Source organism: Callithrix jacchus, chromosome 1 (assembly GCF_049354715.1).
Source record: "Callithrix jacchus isolate 240 chromosome 1, calJac240_pri, whole genome shotgun sequence".
Taxonomy (NCBI): Eukaryota; Metazoa; Chordata; class Mammalia; order Primates; family Cebidae; genus Callithrix; species Callithrix jacchus.
The window spans coordinates 142,164,592-142,188,919 of NC_133502.1; the positions used below are offsets into that span (position 1 = coordinate 142,164,592).

Consider the following 24,328-nt stretch of genomic DNA (forward strand, 5'->3'; position numbering starts at 1 on the left):
AGCATGTTATGTTATTTTCCTGTTGTGGTTTTGCTGAATAGAGACTAATTCTTCTTGATTATGAAGTTTGGTCATCTCTTCCCAGGAATCTCCTATTTGATTCTTGCTACTGTTATAATCATTATTTCCTGGATGTCTCCATGCTTTTGTCCTGGTCCTTGGTTTGCATTTATTTGCTTATTTGTCTTTCTCTCATTCTCACAGCCCCACCAGCAGCAGTAGGTATGGCTCCTCCTGTAATGTGAGTCAAGGAAGCTCTCAGCTAAGTGAACTAGACCAGTATCATGAACAAGATGATGACCATCGAGAGAAGGACTTGATTCATTCCTGCCACAGCTCTCACAGCCTATCCAGAGATGGCCAAGCAGGTTTTGGAGAACAAGAGAAAACCTTGGAAGTGACAGGTCAAGCAGAGAAGAAGTCAGCATGTGAACCCAAGGAGAAAAAAGAAAATGCTACAACCTACCCTCCCCTAGATCTGGTGCTGCACAAAGACCACTTCCTACGCCCCCAGGAGAGGTAGGCAACAGCTGCCTTGAGGAACTTACATGGCTTCCTCAGTACCTGCCCTGTGGTATTGCTGAAAATAAGTGATTGTCATTTGTTTCCCTGCAGCTGGGTATTTAACACCCCAGGCTCAACTCTGTATTGCTTCCTTTGATTTATGGCATACTTCCCAAGATATTTTGGAGATCTCTAAAGAATACTTGGGGTTTTGTTTGTTTGTTTGTTTTTAAGATAGGGTCTCACTCTCCGAAGACATTTTGGAAATCTCTGAAGAATACTTGAAGTTTTGTTTGTTTTTGAGATAGGGTCTCACTCTGTTGCCCAGGCTGGCACAATCTTGTATCACTGCAACCTCGACACTCTGGTCTCAAGCAATTCTCCCACCTCAGCCTCCTGAGTAGCTGGGACTACTAGGTGTATACCACCACACCTGGCTAATTGTATTTTTTGTAGAGACAAAGTTTCATCATGTTGCCCAGGGTTGTCTTGAACTCCTGAGCTCAAGTAATCCACCCACCTCAGACTCACAAAGTGCTGGGATAACAGGTGTGTGCCACTGCACCTGGCCAGGACTAGGGTTATTTGTAGTTAGTGAGCTGCAGTGTACTAGGACTTCTTGAGTCTGCAGTTCATAGCTTACTAGTTGACCTTGTATATGCAGCCTCTGAGTCAGGAACTGACCTGAGTCAGGTTACTTCATCCACTGGGACTGCTACGGGTACTTTGGCTGACTTCCAAACCTGTTAAGAATGCTGCTTTCACCTCTGGCCCAAACTTGTTCAAAGGGGTTAGTCAGGGTCAGTGTGTGTGCATGTACTTATGTACAGGTATATGTATATGTGTGTTGAACTGCTCAGAACAGTGACCCGGTACCTATTCTGGGGGCACGGGCTAGAGGATCAGAAGTCAGCCTGAAAATACCAGGTAATTAGGAGGAACTTTAGGGAAAATTCCATTGGAACATAACTAATTTCTGTTGTAACTTTTTTGGTGAACATTTTTTGTTTTGTTTTTCCCTAGCTGAGAACCCCAGGACAAAGTTAAGAAAGAATTGATATATAAGCCAGATTTAACCCATCCCTCGGCCTCCTCAGGGCCTAGCAATGTGTCTGCCAGTTGGTATCTGTAAGAAGAAAAATTTTAAATGTGTCCTCTTTAACATCTCATAATGAAGCCGAATACAGAGTCTGAATGTTATCATTGAGCTAAATTGGTTAGAGTAGCTGATAGGTCTGAGCAGAGCTAGAGTTCTGTATCTTGGCATTCATGACATCTTGGGTCAGATGATTCTTTGTTGTGCATATTATAGGATGTTTAAGAGCATCACTGGCTTCTACATGCTAGATGCCAGTAGCAATTCTTGCACCCCTCAGCTGTGACAACTAAAACTGTCTCCTGACAGAGTTCTCCTTGGGAGGAGAGTTGCCCACTAGAATAGAGTGATAAGGGATGGGTGTGACCTAGAGTCTCAAATTTCAAGATGTAATAATAAAGCCTCTCACTGAAAGACCAGGGCACTGAATGTAGATTACATGGTAAAAATTAGGGAATGGCTGGTGCTTCTACTTTACCACTGGATTAATAGATGAGTCATATACCTTTCTGAAGATATTAACTTACTTTCTCTCTTCTTCCCTTTTTTGGTTTTTAGTCATCTCTTGTAGCTCATCTAATAGATGGGACATCCAGGAGGTGAGCTCTGGACGAGGCCTCTTATCGAGTTGATGACCCACTGAAAAACTGGCTCTGGCCCTCCATAGACCTTAGGCTTGTCAGTTACTATCATCAGGGGCAGAGTTCTTGGTGGAGAAGCAGAAGTACCCAGCACGAATCCTTGTCCTTCTCTACTGGTTGTGTCCTCTCAGGTTCTAGTTGTAAGAGTGAAATCCAGTACTACCTTGGCCAGAAGTGCCCACATATGTTTTAGAACAGTTGACCCATTTAGGTGGCATCAGAACCGACCATATATTTTAAATGTGTAGATGGTGGACACTTGTCTGCTGAATTGGCTGTAGGCCTCAAAGAGAGAAAGAAGAAACATTGTTGCCAAGAATTAACCACTATTCTAGTTAATAATGTGAATAATGAGTTGTTCTAATGCAGGGTAGTGTTTCTGTCTCAAAGGTATTTTGTTATTTGTTATTGTTCATTTTACTGAGGGTGTTCCAGAAGCAGCTCAAAGAACAAGATCACAGCAGTAAAAGGGCTGTGGTTTTTTTTTTTCTCTTGGCACTTTTCATGTAAATAGGAATGGGTAAGTCTTCTAAAATACTTAGTGGAGCAGGAAGGGTTTGCGGCGACAAAAGTCTGCCCTAAGGATGCTATGCAAAACTCCCAAAGGAACTGATGGTTCCAAGAAGTGCAGTGTGAGGGGGTTGAAAGGCTTATTCCACCCATCTCTGCATGGTTTCTATACTAGACATTGATTCAGGGTTCTTGCTATTGCCTCTAGAGTCCTGATCCCAGACTGTTCCAATGAGCCACCACATTGGGTAAATGAAAAAAAAAAAAAAGGAGTAGAAAAAGAGGGAACAGATGAAAAGCTAAAAGGAATTGTCATTTTAGAGATGAATTATTTTCACATTGGGTATTCAGTACTATGTTGCTCATTGGGTAAATGAAAAAAGGAGAAGGAAAAGAAGGGGCTCACGCCTGTAATTCTAGGCCAAGGCAGTCAGATTGCTTGAACTCAAGAGTTTGAGACAAGCCTGGGCAACATGGCAAAATCCCATCTCTAAAAAAGTTAAAAAATTAGCTGGGTGTGGTAGCATACACCTGTAGTCCCAGCTACTTAGAAGGCTGAGGTGGGAGGATAGCCTGAGCCCAGGAGGTCAAGGCTACAGTGAACCGTGATCACGCCACTGCACTTTAGCCTGGACAACAGAGTGAGACCCTGTCTCAAAAAATAAACAAATAAATAAAAGCGAGAACAGATGAGAAGCTAAAAGGAATTACCATTTTAGAGAGGAATTGTTTTCACATTGGGTATTCAGTACTATGCTGTTTTAGTAGCCTGAATCACTAAATAAGTATAGGCATGAGTACAAACCATTTTATTTTAGATATTTGGCAGTCTTGCCTTGAGCAGTGTCACCTTGTGGCCTTGGTTATTTTTAAGAAATGTTCTTTTTCTCTGTTACAAGTTTTCCTGAGGAGAATGCATCTTCGCCATTTACCCAAGCCAGAGCACACTGGATCCGAGCAGTTACCAAGGTTCGACTCCAGCTGCAGGAGGTAGGAAATCTGTTCTAGTACTGGTTGGGACCATTTTTCCTTTGAAATTGAGAGACATATGGTGCTGGAGAAGCAATCAGTGATTAGTCATCTTCTTACAGTATGCTTCTGGGGGTGCATGACAATTAAGCCAGAGCTTTAAGAGATGGGAAGTGGCCAGTGGCTTTCTTCTGTGCTGATTAATGGAAATCACATAGACCTAGTGGGCTGAGAGCCTGATGGTAAAGGTAGATGCTTATTTCCAAGTACTGTTCATTGTCTCTTTGAAGCCATTTGAGTTTAGAGCAAGAGACGATTTCAAGCCTTTTATGTCAGTTGTTGTCTCCCTTACCTAGCCAGTTCATACTGGCTGATCTGTAGGGGCCAAAACAGGGTACAGAAATATCTATGGAATTTGCCAGTATAAAGCCCAAAGCATCAACACACTAAAATCTGAAACAACATAAAAAACATAGGCCGGGCGCGGTGGCTCACGCCTGTAATCCCAGCACTTTGGGAGGCTGAGGCAGGTGGATCACGAGGTCAAGAGATTGAGACCATCCTGGTTAACATAGTGAAACCCTGTCTCTCCTAAAAATACAAAAAATTAGCTGGGCATGGTGGCGCGTGCCTGTAATCCCAGCTTCTCAGGAGGCTGAGGCCGGAGAATTGCCTGAACCCAGGAGGCGGAGGTTGCAGTGAGCTGAGATCGCACCATTGCACTCCAACCTGGGTAACAAGAGCAAAACTCCGTCTCAAAAAAAAAAACCCAGAAAAACAAAGATAAATATTTTTCATTTGCTGTGTTACATGTTTGAAGTATCTTTATCTGTGTATTAGTAGGTAGGCAGTCTTTAGGCAGAAGGTACTTTTTTTTCCATATAAAGTTAGGAGGTGCAAGTGCAGTTTTGATACATGGATATATTTCAGAGTTTAATACATGGATATATTGCAAAATCCAGAAGTCTGGACTTTTCCTGTAGCCATCATCTGAATAGTGTACGTTTCACCCATTAAGTAATTTCTCTTTCCTTACCTGCTTCCACCCTTCTAAGTCTCCAGTGTCTATACTCTAAATCCATCTGTACACATTATTTAGCTCCCACTTATAATGAGAACATGCAGTAGTCCATGGTGTGTGTATGTGTGTGTGTATATATATATATATATATATATATAGCTCACATTTTTTAAAGCCACACATCTGTTGATGGACACTGAGTTTGATTCCATATCGTTTTTTTGAGTTGAGGTCTTCCTCTTTCACCTAGCTGGAGTGCAGTGGCATGATCACTGCAGCTTTGAATTCCTAGGCTCAAGTGATCCTCCTCCCTGGGCCTCCTGTGTAGCTGGAACTACAGCCATGCACCACCATACCTGTCTATTTTGTTTTTTTAAGAGGCAGGGTCTTGCTATATTGCCCAGGCTGGTCTTGAACTCCTGGCCTCAAATGATCCTCCCACTTGGCCTTCCAAAGTGTGAAAAGAACAAGCGTGAGCGACTATACTCAGCCCATAATATTTTTGCTATTGTGAATAGTGCTGTGATAAACATATGGGTGCAGGTATCTTTTTGATATAATGATTTATTGAAGTTATGTGTTTAATGACAACTGGCTGTCAGTAGTATAATATCTGGCAGATATTAAAAATGCAATCATGCTTACATGTGTTAACATCCACTTATAAAATTAATTTATTTTGAAGCAATTTTAAACTTAAGGAAAAGTTGCAAAAACAGTTAAAGAACTACCATGTCTCCTCACCCAGATGCTCCAAATATTCACATTTCACATTTACTTCATTGCCTTCCCTCCATTATTATCAATCTTTTTCTGAATCATGTGAAAGAAAATTGGAGACATATTATTCTGTCATTCCTAAATGTTCCTTTGTATTTCCCTATAAGAAAGGCCACTGTCCTGTATAACCACAATATAACCATCCAAATCTGGAAAACAACAATAACAACACTGTTATCAAGACCCTATGCGTATTTTGCCAAACACTCCAACAACAATGTCCCTTTTTCCTTTCTAATCCAGAATCCAATCCAGGATGACATGTTGCATTTAGTCACTATATCTTTAGTCTCCTTCAGTGTTTCCCATCCTCAGCAGGTTTAAATGGTATAGGCCTTTTATTTTGTAGCATGTTCTTCAATTTAGGTCCATTCAACATTTCCTCATGTCCGGATTCAGGCCATCCTTTCATGGCAGAAATTACACACAAAAAATGATGCTGTGCTCTTTTCAGAGCATTGCATCAGAAAGTACATGATGTCAACCTGTCCTGCCATTTATAATGTTAGCCTCAATCACTTGGTTAAGTTTGTATTGGCCAGGTTTCTCCACTGTCAAGGCACCATTTTTCCCTTTGTAATTGTTAAGTGCCTTGTGGTGCAGTACTCTGAGGATATGCTAGTATCTTGTTCCTCATCCTGGCTACTTTTTTTTTTGTATTTTTAGTAGAGATGGAGTTTCACCATGTTGGCCAGGCTGATCTCAAACTCCTGACTTCAGGTGATCCACCTGGCTCAGCCTCCCAAAATGTTCGGATTACAGGCATGAACCACCCCTGGCCTAAACAGGCATTTAAAATGAACACTTATGGAATCAGTGTTATAATACTTACTGATTTTTTATTTCTAATATTTTTTAAGTAACAGTCTTGTAATTCTTACTAAAATTCTTATTATACTTACTATCTCCATGTAAAAGGAAAGCTCTAAATGAGAAAAATAAGAATATATTGGAGAAGACACAGTTTAAGTTATGGCCTTTTCTTTTTCAGAAATATAATAATTCAGAGTCTCTCAAAACAACTATCTGAAAACAGTTGCCAAAGCTTACAATCATACAGACAGAGGCATGGTTTACCTAAGAGTATCTAAGAACTTAATTGAATAAGAAAACGATAGTAAAGATATTCTTAACACAGGTAAAGTAACTGGCAACTGATTAAAAGTGTCTAAGAGGAGATAAGAAGCCAGAATTTAAAGAGGGTTCTGATAACAGTTTAAGATTGAGGCAGAAATGAACCATTTACACTTAAGATGAGATTTGGTGACATACCAATTGAAGTTATGGGAGAGAAAGAAGTTAAGCATAGCACCAAGGATTTCTTTTGCCCCCCTCCTCGAGTAATTGGAAGTTCTACCTAATCACTCCATCACCCTCCATTCAAGATAATTTTTTTTGTTAGTTTCTTATTTATCATTCTAGAATATCTGTCTGCAAGTACAAGCAAATATGAAATTCTAATACTTCTTTACCCCTTGTAATACAAAAGATGATATAAACCAAGAACATCTTGATTTACTATTTGGAAATCCTTCCATATCAGCTCTAAGAAAGTTTTTCATTCTTTTTTATAGCTGTGTAATATTCCATTGAACGAAGTATTCATTCTGCATGTATTTAGTCCTTCATTGATGTTCATTTGGTTGTTTCCAGTCATTTGCTGTTAAACATATTACAAATGAGTAACCTTGTACATAAGTCATTTTGCATGCATGCAAGTATACTAAGGGGATATGCATTTATAATTTTGATAGATATTGCCAAATTTACCCCCATTTGTCCTTGGCTTAAAATAACAAAGGCTTGTTTCTTGCCGATACTCCATTTCAGGGAGTTTTGCTTTAAACTTGTCTTCTCTCTGCAATCCAGGCTGATGGTGGAACCAACACCTGGAACACTGCCAGTCACAATGGTAAAGGGAAGGAAAAGATAACAAGTGAAAGAAAATATAGCAAATTGTACTTTGGCTCTTAAAACTTCTATCCAGAAGTTATTAATACATATGTCACTTTTGCTCACATTTTCCTAGCTAAAGAAAATCATGAAACCAAACTTAACTTTTAAAAGATAATTTCAACTTCTATTACTATTTTAGATACAGAGGGCTGGGTGCAATGGCTCATGCCTGTAATCCCACCAGTTTGAGTTTGAGACCAGCCTGGCCAACATGGGAAGACCCCTGTCTCCACCAAAAATACAAAAATTAGCCAGGTATGGTGATGCATGCCTGTAATCCCAGCTACTTGGGAGGCTGTAGCAGAAGAATTGGCTGAACCCAGGAAACGGAGGTTGCAATGAGCCGAGATCATGCTACTGCACTCCAGCCTGGGTGACTGAATGAGAACCTGTCTCAAAAAAAAAAAAAAAATTCAGATACAGGGGGTACCTGTGCAGATTAGTTATACAGGTATTTTGCATGATGCTGAGATTTGGGGTACAAAGCCTGTCACCCACATAGTGAGCATAGTACTCAGGTAGTTTTTCAACCACTGCCTTCTTCCCCATTCTCCTTCTAGTAGTCCACAGTGTCTATTGTTCTTATCTTTATGAGTACCCAATGTTTAGATGTCACTCATTTTTTTTTAAGCTTTCTTTTAATTTTATTTTTTTCAAGATAGAGTCTCACTCTTGTCACCCAGGCTGGAGTGCCGTGGCATGATCACAGCTCACTGCAGCCTTGAACTCCTAGGCTCAAGTAACCCTTCATCTCAGCCTTCCAAGTAGCTGGGACCATAGGCATGTGCTACTATGCCCAGCAAATTAAAAAATAATTTTGTTTTTTTGGTAGAGATAGGGTCTCACTGTGTTGCCCAGACTGGTCTTGAACTCTTGGCCTCAAGCAGTCCTCTTTCCTCAGACTCCCAAAGTGCTGGGATTACAGGCATGATTATAGGCCTGGCCCCTAGTTCACATTTATAACTGAGAATATGCAATATTTGGTTTTCTGTTCCTGCATTAATTTGCTTAAAATTACAGCCTCCAACTGCATCCATGTTGTTGCAAAGGACATGATTTCACTCTTTTTTATTGCTGCATAGTATTCCATGATGCATATGTACCATATTTTCTTTAAGTAGTCCACCGTTGATGGGCACCTATGTTGATTCGATGTCTCTGCTATTGCTAATAATGCTGCAATGAATATACAAGTGCATGTCTCTTTTTTGGTAGAATGATTTGTTTTCATTTCAATATATACCCAGTAATGGGATTGCTGAATGTTAGCTCTGTTTTAATTAAAGTGGAGCAGTATGACATAGTTCTAAAGAGATAGAGAAGGATATTTGTCAATGGCTTTAATGCCCCACCCCTAAAAGTATATGCTTCCTATAGGGAGTGTACCAATCTATACCCTTGCTAGTAATATCTTAAGGTGGTTTTCTCTCTCCTAACCCACCAGTAATGTCTCAAAATTTTGGATTTTCACTTACCTGCTAGGTTCTTTTTGCTATCCTGTTTAGGTGAGATGCTTCTAACATATAGAATTATTTATATTTCAAAAATTGTTTCAAATATATAACAAATATGTTTGTTATTTCCCATACTTAGAATACTCTTTTTCTTAATTAACTTAGCTAACATTTTTTGTTCACATCTTTTAAAATCCAGTAAGATGTCAGTTTTGGGATAAAGTTTCTAGACTCTGCATATTTTTTCTAGATTGGCATGCATGATGATGTAAAGGAGTTACTTGTTTACTGCCATTTCTTACTTTCCTATGTGCTTTTTGTAAGATCCTTTAATGTCAGGTTAAGCTTTTTAAGGCTGATATTCTAGAGCCTAGTCTGGAATCTGGCAAAGTATGTTTAGCTAACCTTTTGTGGATTCTTAACCAGCCAGAGATGCCCTGCATCATTTCCACAGAAGTCTCCATGTGCTTCTTTATCTTCTGATTAATACTATTTTTAATTATTCCCAAGACCCAGCACTTAGAGTCAGTAATAGCAGAATATTAACTATTAACATTAACTGTGTTTTCTTATATAAGTTTTATACATATTAACATAAATTTACTGAATTTAGATCATAATATGTGTGGATTTAAACATTTTTTCTCACTTTGTTTTGTGAGCTGTATTCTGGGTTATTAAATATTTTTGAAAACATGATTTAATGATTAATAGATTAATATTATTCTGTCATATAGATATTTCATAATATTCCTCGTTTCTTTCTTTTCTTTTCTCTTTTTTGAGACAGGGTCTTGCACAGGCTGGAGTGCAGTGTGGTACAATCACAGCTTACTGCAGCCTTGACCCTCCAGGCTCAAGTGATCCTCCCACCTCAGCCTCCCAAGTAGCTGAGACTACAGGCGTGTGCCACCACACCCACTGATTTATTTATTGTAGAGATGGGGTCTCCCTACGTTGCTCAGCCTGGTCTTGAACTCCTGGGCTCAAGCAATTCTCCTGCCTCAGCCTCCCAAAATGCTGGGATTACAAGCATGAGCTATCATACCTGACCCCTCTTGTTACTATTATGAAAATGCTGTGATGAGTATCAGTATGCATACATCCGTTTTTATTTCTCATTGTTTTCTTAACTTAAAATAGATTAAATTACTGAGTTAAAGGGTATACTTTTTTAAATTTAAATTTTATTTTTAAAATAAAGACCAGGTCTCGCTATGTTGCCTAGGCTGGTCTTAAACTCTTGGCCTCAGGTGATTGTCCTGTCTGGGCCTCCTACAATGCCAGGATTAGTGGTATGAGCCATCACACTTTGCCCCAGGGGTATATGTATGTTTTAAGCCTTCTGACAAACTTCCTAATTTATTTTCAGAAAAGATTTTCCAGTTTGTACTTTCAGTATTTGAATGTGCTATACCAACATTAAGTATTGTCATTTTAGAAAATTTTTGCTAGTGTGACAGAAGAATGGTATACCATTGTTTAATTTGCATTTCTTTAATTATTTGTGATTTGAATATTTCTATAAGTTTATAGGTCACTTATACATCTTCAGCTAATATTACATCAAAGAGACTTGGAGAATACCATAGAAACCTAGCTAGACTTTTGGTATTCCTATGAGATTGTCAGCCATTTGAGGGAAGAGGTTATATAGAGTCATGTCTGTATCTTCTGGGCTGGCTGAGTACACGGCCATATGTACCTAATAGGTGTTTGATGACATTGCTAATGCTTATGAGGCAGTAATGTTGGTAGTGTGGGTGGGAGTAGATATGAATCTGTACCTTATTTGGCTTAGCTGCAGAAGAATCTGGGGGAGGAGGTGAGACTTTAGCTCTAGAAACGGAGACTGCGGTGGCAGCGGGTGGGTGGGTGTTCCAGGTGGAAGGGACAGTGCAGGAGAAGGCATGGAGATAGGCCAGGAAGAAGGCTTGACAGGAGCTCTTGGGTTGTTGAAGAAAGCTGAGGAAGGAGAGCTGTGGTAAGCAGGGACAGAACTGAGCAAATAGATGAGGAGGCCTGGGTTTAAATGGAGCAGTCTCAGAAGAGGTAAGATTACAGCTGCCAGCCTGAGGTAGATCAGCATTTTCTTAGGGGGTGATCATTAAGACAGAGAACAAATTGAAACTCTTCTGCAAAGTTCCATTCTCACTTGTTATTCCCTCACAAGAAAAGTGACTTCCTTCTTGTTCTATAATTGAAGCCTCAAAAATGGGTCCCATGGGGAAAGATAATGAGGCTCAAGGAGAGGGCTTTTGAGAACTCCACATTTTAGACTTAACTGCACTAGGGAAATACTTTTTCTATAATCGTAAATGCTGGAATTTTTTCTGATCATGTCTGCCTATCTTCTCAACTCTTTGCCCTCATGGAGATCACCAATTTCTGATCTCTCCTTTTTCTCACAATTTTTCATCTCTCTCCCTAGCTATTACCTTTCTAACACTTAAAAAATGGAAGAATGTTTTGAATAAGTAATAAATGTAAAATATAAAATTGAAAAGGATATATATAGGTATATATTTATAAATATATGATGCACAGTTTCCCTACTTCAGATTCCCAGCCCCCCCCATTCTCTTTTCCCCCATTTCATTGTTATTTGTGTCTCGTGAATCAGTCCAGAGTTAATCCATGCATTTATGAGCCTGTGTGTGCCCCAAAACTTGTATGTGTATACTACACACATTGTCCTACACCTTGCTTTTTTCATTTACTGGTCTATCTTGGAGATTTTTTTTTATTAGTATAAATAGAGTTCGTATTCTATTAACAGCTACATCATTTTTCTGTTACTACAAATAGAGCTACCGCTTTGTAAATGGCCATGTAATATTTATTTCTGTGGATGTGTTGTATGTATATACTCTGTCCCCTACTGATGGATCTTTAGGTTGCTTTCATGTAGTTGCAATGCAAATCCTGTACATGACCTTGAATACTTCAATTCTTATCTTAGCCACAGCTTTTTACACCCTTCTTCAAACTTTATGGTAAGCCCTTCCCAAGAATAGGCCTTACTTCTGCCTCACAAACCAAACAGACCTTCCCTGGCCCTAGCTGCTTCTCTGAATGCTGTGAGACAACTCTTGTTCTCAACAGACCATTTTTGCCCTCTGGGAAACTGCAGTGCCCTTACCTGATATCTGAGACCAGAACCAATATATTCGTTACCTTCTGACCTTGACTGGACTTGGCTGTTCCCTGAAGCTCTCTTTGGTAGAGAGGTATGCCTCTCTTTGGTATGTCTTTTATATGCCCCATGCATTACTGCGTCAGAAGTGAGGTTTGGTTTTCTCTGGCTCCCTCTGCCACTTCCAAGCCATTACTAAATCCTTGCCTAACCTGTTTCTACAGCCACTTTTCTTGTTGGAATTAGATTACAACTTTCCCATAATTCCCCATTTATTCATTGAAAATTTTAGTACCTACATCACAGTTTTACTTTTTAATCTCAACTCATGCCATAATAATAATATCATTATAGTAACCACATTTATTGAATACTACTGTGTCTAGGCATGCATTACCTAATGAATTCATAGCAATAATTCTGTGAATTAGGCTTATGTTATTAGGCCCACTTTATAGATTAAGAAACTGAGTGTTTAGAAAGATAGAAACTTGTTCAGGATCACCCAGCTAGTAAGATTTAGGACCAGGATTCAAATCTAGATCTATTTAACTTCAGAGCTTGTCTTTTTAACACTAACCTTGGAACCCTACTTTCCAAAGCATGTTTCACAGGACTCTAGTTTCTAGAGTCATTAGTAGGTATCATATAATACAGGGTTCTATGTCAAAGAAATTTGGGAAACACAGAATTCAACAGAGCTCAAAGCCAGTAGATTGCTTTATATCTTAAGACTTCTCAGAAACTTGAATATACTTAGGCTTATTGTGATTCTTTATGAAGGGGATATAATTTGCCCAACTTTATTGCAGACTTACTTGACCACAAAACACGCCTTTGCAGTCACATACTATAGGACTAGTTTTCCGAGGAATATACTTGAGAAAAGTCTGTGTCAGAGACTCCACTGTCCTTTCATTAAAACTGTATTTGTGAAGGTCATCAGTGATCTCCTAAGTGATAACTTAGTGGTTGCTTTTCAGTCTTTATCTTATTGGACCTCTCTGCAGTATTTTACACTTCTGAACAGTTCCTCCTGTTTTAACATCTAAGAAACCATCTCTAACTCTCTTCTTCAATCTGTCTTCAGTCTGATTTCTTCGTTTGCTCATTTCTTAAATGTTGTTCTTTCCTCAATATTCTTTTTATATAAATCTGTATGCTTTTCTTTTGAAGTATCATTTATTATGTCAACTATCACCTATATGTGGGTTGCCCTCTTATCTAGCCCAGACCCTAAACCCGTATTTCTAACTACTTCTTGGACACTCGCTTGTCCCATCAGCATCTCAATTTCAGCTTGTCCCAGTCAACAGACATCACCTCTTTGAAACCCGTTTTATGTCCTGCATTTTGTTCCCAGGCTGCTTAAATCAACCCTGAACCCACCAGATGTGATTGGGCTCCTGAGAGATAAGAGAAAGCAGAGACATTCTTTCTAAGATGTAGAAGAATGAAGAGCTGGAGTTTCACTTATCCTCAGAGGGAGAGAAGGATGAGGTAGCTATCTTGCTGTGCACAGAAAAAGTACTCCATAAATATCTGTTGGCAGGATGAATGAACAGGATGTAGAGTAAGGAAGCTTGTCTTTTTGCATTCTGGGCAGCTGAGTTGTGAAGAGAAATGAGGTGAGTTTTCTTGCCTAAAAATCTCTAGCAAAGGAGAAGTCCATACCCACACTTGCCTATTGTCACTTTTGGTTGAGAAAACGAATTTTTTTTTATTTCCAAATTTTATCTTTTACCAGCTACCCATGGCTCTTCCCTCTCCTCATACAGCTTTCCTCCACTTCCTTTTACTATTCTAAGTGACATAGAGACAAAGATACACTGCCGTTGTACTCTTGCAGCCTTGTCATTCAGTCCTACTTTCATACCATTTCCCCTCAGTGGCTTGACAACAGATTCTTCTTCCTTCACTTTTAGTAACAAATATTTTAAAATTGAGAAATAATTAACTCAAGACTCACTGTTTTAAAGTATACAATTAAGTGGTTTTTATTATAGTCTCTAGATCACACAACTGTCACCACTACCTAATTCCAGAACATTTTCATTACCTCAAAAGGAAATCCCATATCCGTTACGCAGATAGGGGATACTCCCTATACCCTTTTCTGCCAGCCTGTAGCAACCACTAATTTACTTTCCATCTCTGTAGATTTGTCTGGACATTTCATATAAATGGATTCCTATCATGTGTACTCTACTGTGTCTGGTTTCTTTTATTTAGTATAATGTTCTTAAGGTTCATTCATGTTATAGCATGGATTGGTGCTTAAGCGGCTTCGACTTCAGAAGTGAGGCACAGGCGGTGTCACACAGCTGCGGTGGGCGGGGTCTTCGACGTCTCCAACGCAGACCGCCTGGGCTTCTCAGAGGTGGAGCTGGTGCAGATGGTGGTAGACAGAGTGAAGCTGCTCATCGAGATGGAGCAGTGGCTGGAACAGGGCCAGGCCATCGACAACCTCATGCCTGCCCAGAAGTGAAGCCTGGCCCACACCCGACACCAGCCTGCTGCTTCCTAACTTATTGCATGGGCAGTGCCCACCATGTACCCCTGATGTTAGCTGCCTGGCGAACCCTTAGCCTTGCTGTAGAGACTTCGTCATCCTTGGTAGAGTTTATTTTTTTGATGGCTAAGATACTGCTGATGCTGAAATAAACTAGGGTTTTGGCCTGCCAAAACAACAAACAAACAAACAAACAACTTGTGGCTATTATGAATAATGCAGCTGTGAACATTCATGTACAAGTTTTTGTGTGAACATAAGTTTTCAGATTTTTTGGGTATACACATAGGAATGGAACCGCTGGGTTGTATGGTAATGTCGTTTAACAATTTGAGAAACTGCCAGAGTTTTTTTTTAAAGTGGTTGTGCTATTTTACCTTCCCATCAGCAATGTATGAGGGTTTCATTTTCTCCCCATCTTTGCCAACACTTATTGTCTGTCTTTTTTATTATAGCCATCCTAGTGGGCGTGAAGTGCTAACTTGTGATTTTGATTTGCATTTCCTTAGTAACTTATGATGTAGAGTATCTTTTCAAGTGCTTATTGGCCATTTTTAAATCTTCTTTGGAGTTTTGTACTCTCCTCTTAAACATGAGGGGTATATTCCCAGGCCCCAGATGGGTACCTGAAGCCATGGATAGTACCAAACCCTATTTATACTATGTTTTTTCTATATATACCTATGATAAGGTTTAATTTATTAATTAATTTTAGAGACAGGCTTTCATTCTGTCCTCTAGGCTGGAGTGCAGTGGCTCACTGTAGCCTCGAATTCTGGGCTCAAGCAATCCTTCCACCTCAGCCTCCTGAGTACCTTGGACTATAGGCATGCACCACTACACCTGGCTAAGTTTTTATTTTTTAATTTTTTGTAGAGATAAGAGCTGTGTTGTCCAGGCTAGTCTTCAATTCATGGGCTCAAGTGATCCTTATGCCTTGGTCTCCCAGAGCACTGGGATTATAAGTGTGAACCATTGTGCCTGGCTAATGTTTAATTTATAAATTAGGCACAGTAAGAGATTGACAACAATAACTAATAATAAAATAAAGCAATTACAACCATATACTGTAATTAAAGGTATGTGGATATGATCTCTTTCGCTCTCAAAATATTTTATTGTATTGTACAGCAGGTAACTGAAACCACAGAAAGCAAAACAGTGGCTAAGGGGGACTATCGTAATGTCTATTCAAATTCTCTGCCCATTTTTAAATAGGGTTATTTGTTTTTTTGTTGTTGAGTTGTAAGGGTTCTTTACATATTTTGGATAGAGGTCTCTTATCAAGCATATGATTTGCAAATATTTTCTCCTAGCCCTGTTCCTTTTTAATTTTTTCAAACCTCTTTTGAATTTGCCATGTTTTGCTCTAATCTGAAATCTTTCTCCTCTTTCTCTTGCCTATCTCTGGGAAAGTTTGCCACAGCAGCCAGGCCTCTGGAGCAATGAGGAGGAGCTGTTTTTTCTAGGGTATGGAAGTAGCTTGCCTAATCAGTGTATTCTCAGGGTTCCCCAGTGGGACAGAACCAATAGGATATATGTGTATATAAAAGTGAGTTTATTAAGGAGAATTGGCTTAGATGATTACAAGATGAAGTCCTATGATAGGCTGTCTGCAAGCTGGAGTAAGAAAGGGGCCAATAGAGGCTCAGTCCAAGTCCAAAAGCCTCAAAACCAGGGAAGCTGACAGGGCAGCCTTCAGCCTGCAGCTGAAGACCTGAGGGACCCCAGGAAGCCTCTCCTCTGGTGCAAGTCCCAGAGTCCAAAGGCCAAAGAACCTGTCCAAGGGCAGGAGTAGAGGAAGCCAATGTCCACATGGGAAGAAAAAAGAGAGCCAGAAAACTCAGCAAGCAAATTTATTCCACCTTCTTCCACCTGCTGCATTGGCAACTGATTGGATTGTGCCCACCCACATTGAGGGTGGGTCTTCTCACCCAGTCCACCAACTCAAATTTCTATCTTCTGTGGCAACACCCTCACAATACCCAGAAACAATACTTTCCTAGCCATCTAGGCATCCCTTCAGTCAGGTTGACACCTAATATTAACCATCACAGTCAGTGAAAACGTGTTCTGGAGCATCACAGCCATGAAAGCATGTTCTCTGGAGCTGCCAGCTCATGCTGGCAACTCCAGAACATGATGGTCTCAATCCCTCCTTTTCGGTTTCTCTAATACACACATCTAGCTCTATCCTTGGAATTCAACCACTTATGTAAAAACTAAAGTGGCTGGTAGAAAAGAATTCAAAAGATGAAGCTAAGTGGATTACAGAGTGATTTATTGAGGAATAAAGCTTTACATTTTCAATTTTCTTTTTTCTTTTGAGATGGAGTCTTCCTTTGTCATTCAGGCTGAAGTGCAGTGGCTTGATCTCAACTCTGTGCAACCTCTGCCTCCCAAGTTCAAGCAATTCTCTTGCCTCAGCCTCCCAGGTAGCTGGGTCTACAGTCTCGTGCCACCATGCCCGGCTAATTTTTTTTGTATTTTGAGTACAGATGGGATTTTACTCTTACCCAGGCTGGTCTCGAAATCCTGACCTCAGGTGATCCTCCCACCTCGACCTCCCCATGCTAGGATTAGAGGCATGGGCCAATGTTCCTGGCCTAAGTTTTGTTTTCTTTTTTTTGAGATGGAGTTTCGCTCGCGTTACCCAGGCTGGAGCGCAATGGCGCGATCTCGGCTCACTGCAACCTCCGCCTCCTGGGTTCAGGCAATTCTCCCGCTTCAGCCTCCTGAGTAGCTGGGATTACAGGCATGCGCCACCATGCCCAGCTAATTTTTTGTATTTTTAGTAGAGACGGCAAAGTCCCTCCATCTCTCCCACCTCTATTGACACCAAACAGAGCAGAGTTGCCAGAGGGATTCATGTGGTTCTGCTTCTGTTCTTCATGTCTGTTAGGCAGCAACCCAGAGTAGGGATGAAAGCTGAGACTGGTCTCGTTTTTATTCTCCAAAGTCACCAGCTGAGATGTTCCTTCCACTCTATTCCAAAGGTTCCCTGCAAAGGAAAGGAGAAAACCAGAGTGCCTGACTTCTGGTTCTGAATTATCCCCTTTCCTCCCGTGCCTTTTAAATATCTAATACCACTGAGATCCTGATTTTACCTTTTCCTCCTGTCATGGGCTGAGTTATATCCCCACTCCCACTCCAAAATTCTTAATGTTGAAGTCTTAACACCAGGTATCTTAGAATGTGACACTATTTGGAGATAGAGCCTTTAAGTGGGTAATTAATATAAACTGAGGTCATATGGGTGGGCTTTAATCCATTATGACTAATGTTCTTGTAAGAAGAAGAGATGGGTACATAGACACAGAGAGGAAAGACCATTTGAAGACAAAGAAGATGGCCATTGACAAGCCAAGGAGAGAGGCCTCAGAAGAAATTAACCTTCTTGGTATCTTAATCTTGGATTTCTAACATGCAGCATTATGAGATTATTATTATTATTAGAGACAGGGTCTCACTCTGTTGCCCAGGCTGGAGTGCAGTGGCATGATCTTGGCTCACTGAAACCTCCAACTCCCAGGCTCAAGTGATCCTCCCATCCCAGCCTCCCAGGTACCTGGGACCACATGTACATGCCACTATGCCCAGCTACTTTTTTGTATTTTTTGTTGAGATGGGGTTTTACTATGTTGCCCAGGCTGGTCTCAAACTCCCAAGCTCAAGCAATCTGCTTGCCTTGGCCTCCCAGAGTACTGGGATTACAGGTATGAGCCACCATGCCTGGTCAAAAATAAATTTTTGTTGGTTAAGCCACCCAGACTGTGCTACTTTGTTTTGGTAGCCCTAGATAACTAATATACCTCCCATGGCAGAAGAGGGAAGTTGGTGGCACAGAAGCCTCAGTGTTTCTCGCCTATGAATCTGTTTCCTGAGGTCCACTTGGTGGGAAATGGGGTTTCCACACTGGTAGACACAGAGCCTAAGAGCCCATTCACAATATTGTATCTTTTGTATCTGTTTACTGAACAAAATTTTGAGATGGATATTAGCTCACCCTTAAAATCTGAAAGAACTAACAAATTTGGAATAGTGACTTATTATCTCTCACAGGGTTTTGGAGAGATCTTAGAAAAATGCATTTTTGAGTACAGAGCTCTACATGCATTTGCTTGAGTCTCTAGCCAGCCTCCTAGTACTTTCCAGAACTGTTGGCTTTCAGAGCTCTGTCATGACCTTTCTAGCCTAGGCCTGAGACAACTGAATGACCCGTCAAAGGTCATTGCTGACCGTGGCTGGAACCTTTGCTGCTGCATGGGGATCTATTGACACTGCTGCTTTTTTGGCTAATGTGGCAAGGAACCCATGCCATAGGATTTCAGGCTTTTACAGGGATCTAGGCCTCCAGGTCTCCCCTGTGGTAACAGGGTTCCTGGGGTAACTTATCTGTGGATGACTCCAGTGAGGCTGTCTGGCAAATTGGTGCTTCTCTGGGACAACCAAAAAGAGAAAGAAGTCAATGGAAGCCAAAGATTGACCTGTGCATTGTGGGAACATTTTTAAACAGCAGCTTTCATGCACTTGGCAGGAGCAATGCATGATTTTTTTGTTTGTTTTACCTCTGAAATATTCTGGACCCATTTAGGGCCTGGATCTGGATGTTCATCAGTGGTGGAGCTCCTATAAAAATTCTGGTTCTAGGCTGTGACTGAGCCTGGTGAATTATAAGATGTCACACCTGGACTGGGATTGGGGCAGTGGATTGTTTGGAGGGGTGGATTTGGCTCTGGTTTCTGAGGATCACACAGCACGTTTTCGAGGGATGCCATAGTATCATCAACCTGTGCCGGGCACGGTGGCTCATGGCTAATATAATCCCGGCACTTTGGGAGGCCGAGGTGGGTGGATCACAAGGTCAAGAGATTGAAACCATCCTGGCCAACGTGGTGAAACCCCATCTCTACTAAAAAATACAAAAAAGTTAGCTGGGCATGGTGACACGCACCTGTAGTCCCAGCTACTCGGGAGGCTGAGGCAGGAGAATTGCTTGAACTCAGGAGGTGGAGATTGCAGTGAGCTGAGATTGTGCCACTGCACTCTAGCCTGGTGCCTGGCAACAGAGTGAGACTCTGTCTCAAAAAAATATATATATATCATCAACCTGTCTTGAGTTAGAAAACAATATCAGATACTGACTGCAGGCCTTAGCTCCAACTGGTAGGTATTTTCTGGACATAGTATCAATAAAGGGAGGTACTTAGTAACTCTTATGGAATAAGTCAGATTCCTGTAAAAAATTACTTTCTTCCAGGTAATAAGCAAAGTGCCTTTTCTCACTCTCTACCACCACCTTCTCTGATTCTTGCTGCTTATTTGACCATCCAATGAGAATATTCATTGCTGGCTGGGAATAAACTCTGTTCTTCTGTGAGAAAAAATCCTTTTGCCAAAGTTATCCAAAAGGAAGCAACTAAAGTAATTATTCAGTTTTTGTGGTGGTGGTGTTTTGTTGTTGTTGTTTTGTTTTTTGAGACAGGGTCTCGCTCTGTCACCCAGGCTGGAGTGTAGTGGTGTGATCTCGGCTCACTGCAACTTCTGCCTTCCAGATTCAAGCGATTCTTGTGCCTTAGCCTCCCATGTAGCTGGTATTACAGGCATGCATCACCAAGCCTGGCTAAATTTGTATTTTTAGTAGAGATGGGGTTTCACCATGTTGGCCAGGCTGGTCTTGAATTCCTGGCCTCAAGTGATCTGCCCCACCCTTGGCCTCTTAAAGTGCTGATATTACAGGCATGTGGCACTGTGCCCAGGAGTTTTTGTTTTAAATCAAGCCCCGAATAAGCTAGTACTGCTGGGTACTGTTGGGGCTATTTGTAAGACATTTTCCTATTCTCCAAGAGCTTATAGGCCAGATGGGGAGATAGAAGTAATTAACAGTTAAGTAATTAAATACTTTTTTTCTCTGTCACTTTTTTTTTTTTTGGGGGGAGACAGAGTTTTGCTCTTGTTACCCAGGCTGGAGTGCAATGGCGCGATCTCGGCTCACCGCAACCTCCGCCTCCTGGGTTCAGGCAATTCTCCTGCCTCAGCCTCCTGAGTAGCTGGGATTACAGGCATGCGCCACCATGCCCAGCTAATTTTTTGTATCTTTAGTAGAGACGGGGTTTCACCATGTTGACCAGGATGGTCTTGATATTTTGACCTCGTGATCCACCCGCCTTGGCCTCCCAAAGCGCTGGGATTACAGGCTTGAGCCACCGCGCCCAGCCTCTGTCACTTTTTCTTCGTTCTTTCTGTGCAGCATTCCATAATGTTTTAAAAACTCTCTACCTTTGTAGTTTCCTATTTTCTTATCTTCTGTTATTCTTAGATTCTCCCAGTTCTCTTCCTTCCTTAGCTCCTGCCTCTTTTCTTTCTAGTCTTCCCTCAAGCATCCCTTTTCATCTCAAATCTGCATCTCTTCAGCCTCTAATCAAAAATCTTTAATTAAGCAACTACTCTATGGAAGGTAATGTGCTTGGTCCTACCTACTGTGCTAGGTAGCCAGTAGGTTTCCAACTAGCATTTTTTGTCTGTTTGTTTGTTTTTTAGATGGGAGTCTTGCTTTTTCCCAGGCTGGAGTACAGTGGTGCAATCTTGGCTCACTGCAACCTCTGCCTACCTGGCCTCCCAAGTAGCTAGGATTACAGTCATGAGCCACCAAGCCTGGCTGATTTTCATGTATTTTTAGTAGAGATGGGGTTTCACCATGTTGGCCCGGCTGGTCTCCAACTCTTGACCTCAAATGATCCACACAGCTCGGCCTCCAAAATTGCTGGGATTACAGGCATAAGCCACTGTACCTGGCCTCCCAACTAGCCTTTGTAAGCAGATGCTCTCAAATGTAAACCTTCCCTTTTTCCTTAGGCTCTATTCTTCCTGTCTAGTTATCTACTAATTATTTTCACTATAATTTCCCAATGTTTAAAACTTCCCTCTTGAGCCTATTCCTCTTCCTTTGTTCTCTATTTATATTAAAGTCACCATCATTCTACTAGTCACCCACTCAAAAATCATGGTGTCACTTTTTATTCTTCCTTGTCTCTCGCCTACCACTTAGATCATTTGCCAGATTTTGCTCTTTTTTTCCCTTTGTGATGTCTTTTATCGTCTCTGTCTCTTCTCTGTTTCCCTTTGTGTTCAGGTTCTCTTTATTGCTTAGACTATAGTATTAGTCTACTAATGGATTCCTTGCTTTTATTTTTCTTAGAAGCCATCGTATATGTTACTGCCAGATTTATCTTTCTAAAACAGCGTGAGTCATGGCTACCATTTATACCGAGGGCTCAACTTGGATGTCGCATTCCTTGAAGCCTTTCTTAAAGTGCCCAGGCAAAGTTAGATTTTTGTTTCTTATCTTTCTTTTTTTTTAAATTGTACTTTAGGTTCTGGGGTACATGTACAGATCATGCAGGATTGTTGCATAGGAACATACATGGCAAGGTGGTTTGCTGCCTTCCTCCCCCCATCACCTATATCTAGAATTTCTCCCCACATTATCCCTCCCATCCCCTGCTGTCCCTCCCCATGTCCCCGGCAACTGACCACAGTGTGTGATGCTCCCCTCCCTGTGTCCACATGTTGTAATTGTTCCACACCTGCCTATGAGTGATACCATGTGGTGTCTGGTTTTCTGTTCCTGTGTCAGTTTGCTGAGACTGATGGTTTCCAGATCCATCCATGTCCCTAGGAAGGACATGAACTCATTGTTTTTTATGGCTGCATAGTATTCCATGGTGTATATGTGCCACATTTTCTGTATCCAGTCTATTGTTGGTGGACATTTGGGTTGGTTCCAGGTCTTTGCTGTTGTAAACAGTGCCGCAATGAACATATGTGTGCATGTGTCTTTATAATAAAACAATTTATGATTCTTTGGGTATATACCCAGTAATAGGATTACTGGGTCAAATGGTATTTCTATTTCTAGGTCCTTGAGGAATTGCCATACTGTCTTCCGCAATGGTTGCAGTAATTTGCACTTCCACCAACAGTGTAAAAGTGTTCCTGTTTCTCCACATTCTCTCCAGCATCTGTTGTCTCCAGATTTTTTAATGATTGCCATTCTAACTGGTGTGAGATAATATCTCAATGTGGTTTTGATTTGCATTTCTCTAATGACCAGTGATGATGAGCATTTTTTCATATGTTTGTTGGCCTCATAGATGTCTTCTTTTGTAAAGTGTCCGTTTATTTTTTTATCCTTCACCCACTTTTGAATAGGCTTCTTTGTTTTTTTTCTTGTAAATCTGTTTTAGTTCATTGTGGATTCTGGATATCAGCCCTTTGTCAGATGGGTAGATTGCAAAAATTTTTTCCCATTCTGTTGGTTGCCGGTTCGCTCTAATGATTGTTTCCTTTGCTGTACAGAAGCTCTGGAGTTTAATTAGGTCCCATTTGTCTATTTTGGCTTTTGTTGCCATTGATTTTGGCATTTTAGCCATGAAGTTGTTGCCTATGCCTATATCCTGAATGGTTTTGCCTAGGTTTTCTTCTAGGGTTTTAATGGTGGTAGGTCTTATGTTTAGATCTTTAATCCATCTGGAGTTAATTTTACTATACGGTGTCAGAAAGGGGTCCAGTTTCTGCTTTCTGCACATTGCTAGCCAGTTTTTCCAACCATTTATTAAACAGGGAATCCTTTCCCCATTGCTTGTTTTTCTCAGGTTTGTCAAAGATCAGATGATTGTAGATGTGTGGTGTTGCTTCTGAGGCCTCTGTTCTGTTCCATTGATCTGTGTGTCTGTTTTGGTACCAGTACCATGCTGTTTTGATTACTGTGGCCTTGTAGTATAGTTTGAAGTCAGGTAGCATGATGCCTCCAGCTTTGTTCTTTTTGCTTAGGATTGTCTTGGCTATGCAGGCTCTCTTTTGGTTCCATATGAAGTTTAAGGTGGCTTTTTCCAGTTCTGTGAAGAGAGGAAGCCAATTTGTCTCTATTTGCAGATGACATGATTGTATATTTAGAAGACCCCATCATCTCAGCCCAAAATATCCTGAAACTGATAAGCAAATTCAGCAGTCTCAGGATACAAAATCAATGTGCAGAAATCACAAGCATTCCTATATACCAATAACAGAGAGCCAAATGAAAAGTGAACTCCCATTCACAATTGCTCAAAGAGAATAAAATACCTAGGAATACAACTAACAAAGAATGTAAAGGACCGCTTCAAGGAGAACTATAAACCATTGCTGAATGAAATAAGAGGACAGAAACAGATGGAAAAACATTCCATGCTTATGGTTGGGAGGAATCAACATCGTGAAAATGGCCATATTGCCCAAAGTAATTTATATATTCAATGCTATCCCTATTTTTTATCTTTCTATAGCATTTCATATACAGTCAACTTTGATGTTAATAACATTGTCCTGGAATTATGTGAGCATTTGCCCTCGAGATTATATATTTCTTAAAATAATATATTTTGTATGATTCTTTTTTGTATAAGTTCAAAAACAGGCAAAAGTAATCTGTGGTGTCAGACATCAGGATAGTGATTACCTTTGGGAGATGGAGTTGGTAGTCAGTAGATATGAGCACAGGGGACTTCTGGAGTTCTGGTTATATTGTTTTATTGATCTAGATTCTGTTTACCTGGATGTAAAACTAAGCTTTTGATTTGTGTATAAGTATACATATCAGAATTCAATAAAAAGTTTAAAAGCTAAATGAAAAATAGGATTAAAATACAGAATAGAGAAAATCTCTAACTTTATATCCCTGATGCCTGGCAGGCATATAACTCTTTGCAGAG

The 24,328-nt window shown here is 40.6% G+C and overlaps 1 protein-coding gene across 29 annotated transcripts in view; it reads left to right on the plus strand.

The window, feature by feature from the left end:
* UNC13B (unc-13 homolog B) overlaps positions 1-24,328 on the plus strand; it is a 230,410-nt gene that overhangs the window by 134,863 nt on the left and 71,219 nt on the right. For all 29 annotated transcript variants that reach the window (XM_078371391.1, XM_078371379.1, XM_078371324.1 and 26 more), the window contains 2 exons: positions 205-519; positions 3,651-3,741. In XM_078371391.1, the coding sequence (XP_078227517.1) occupies positions 205-519; positions 3,651-3,741 (406 nt within the window). The remainder of the gene's footprint in view (positions 1-204; positions 520-3,650; positions 3,742-24,328) is intronic.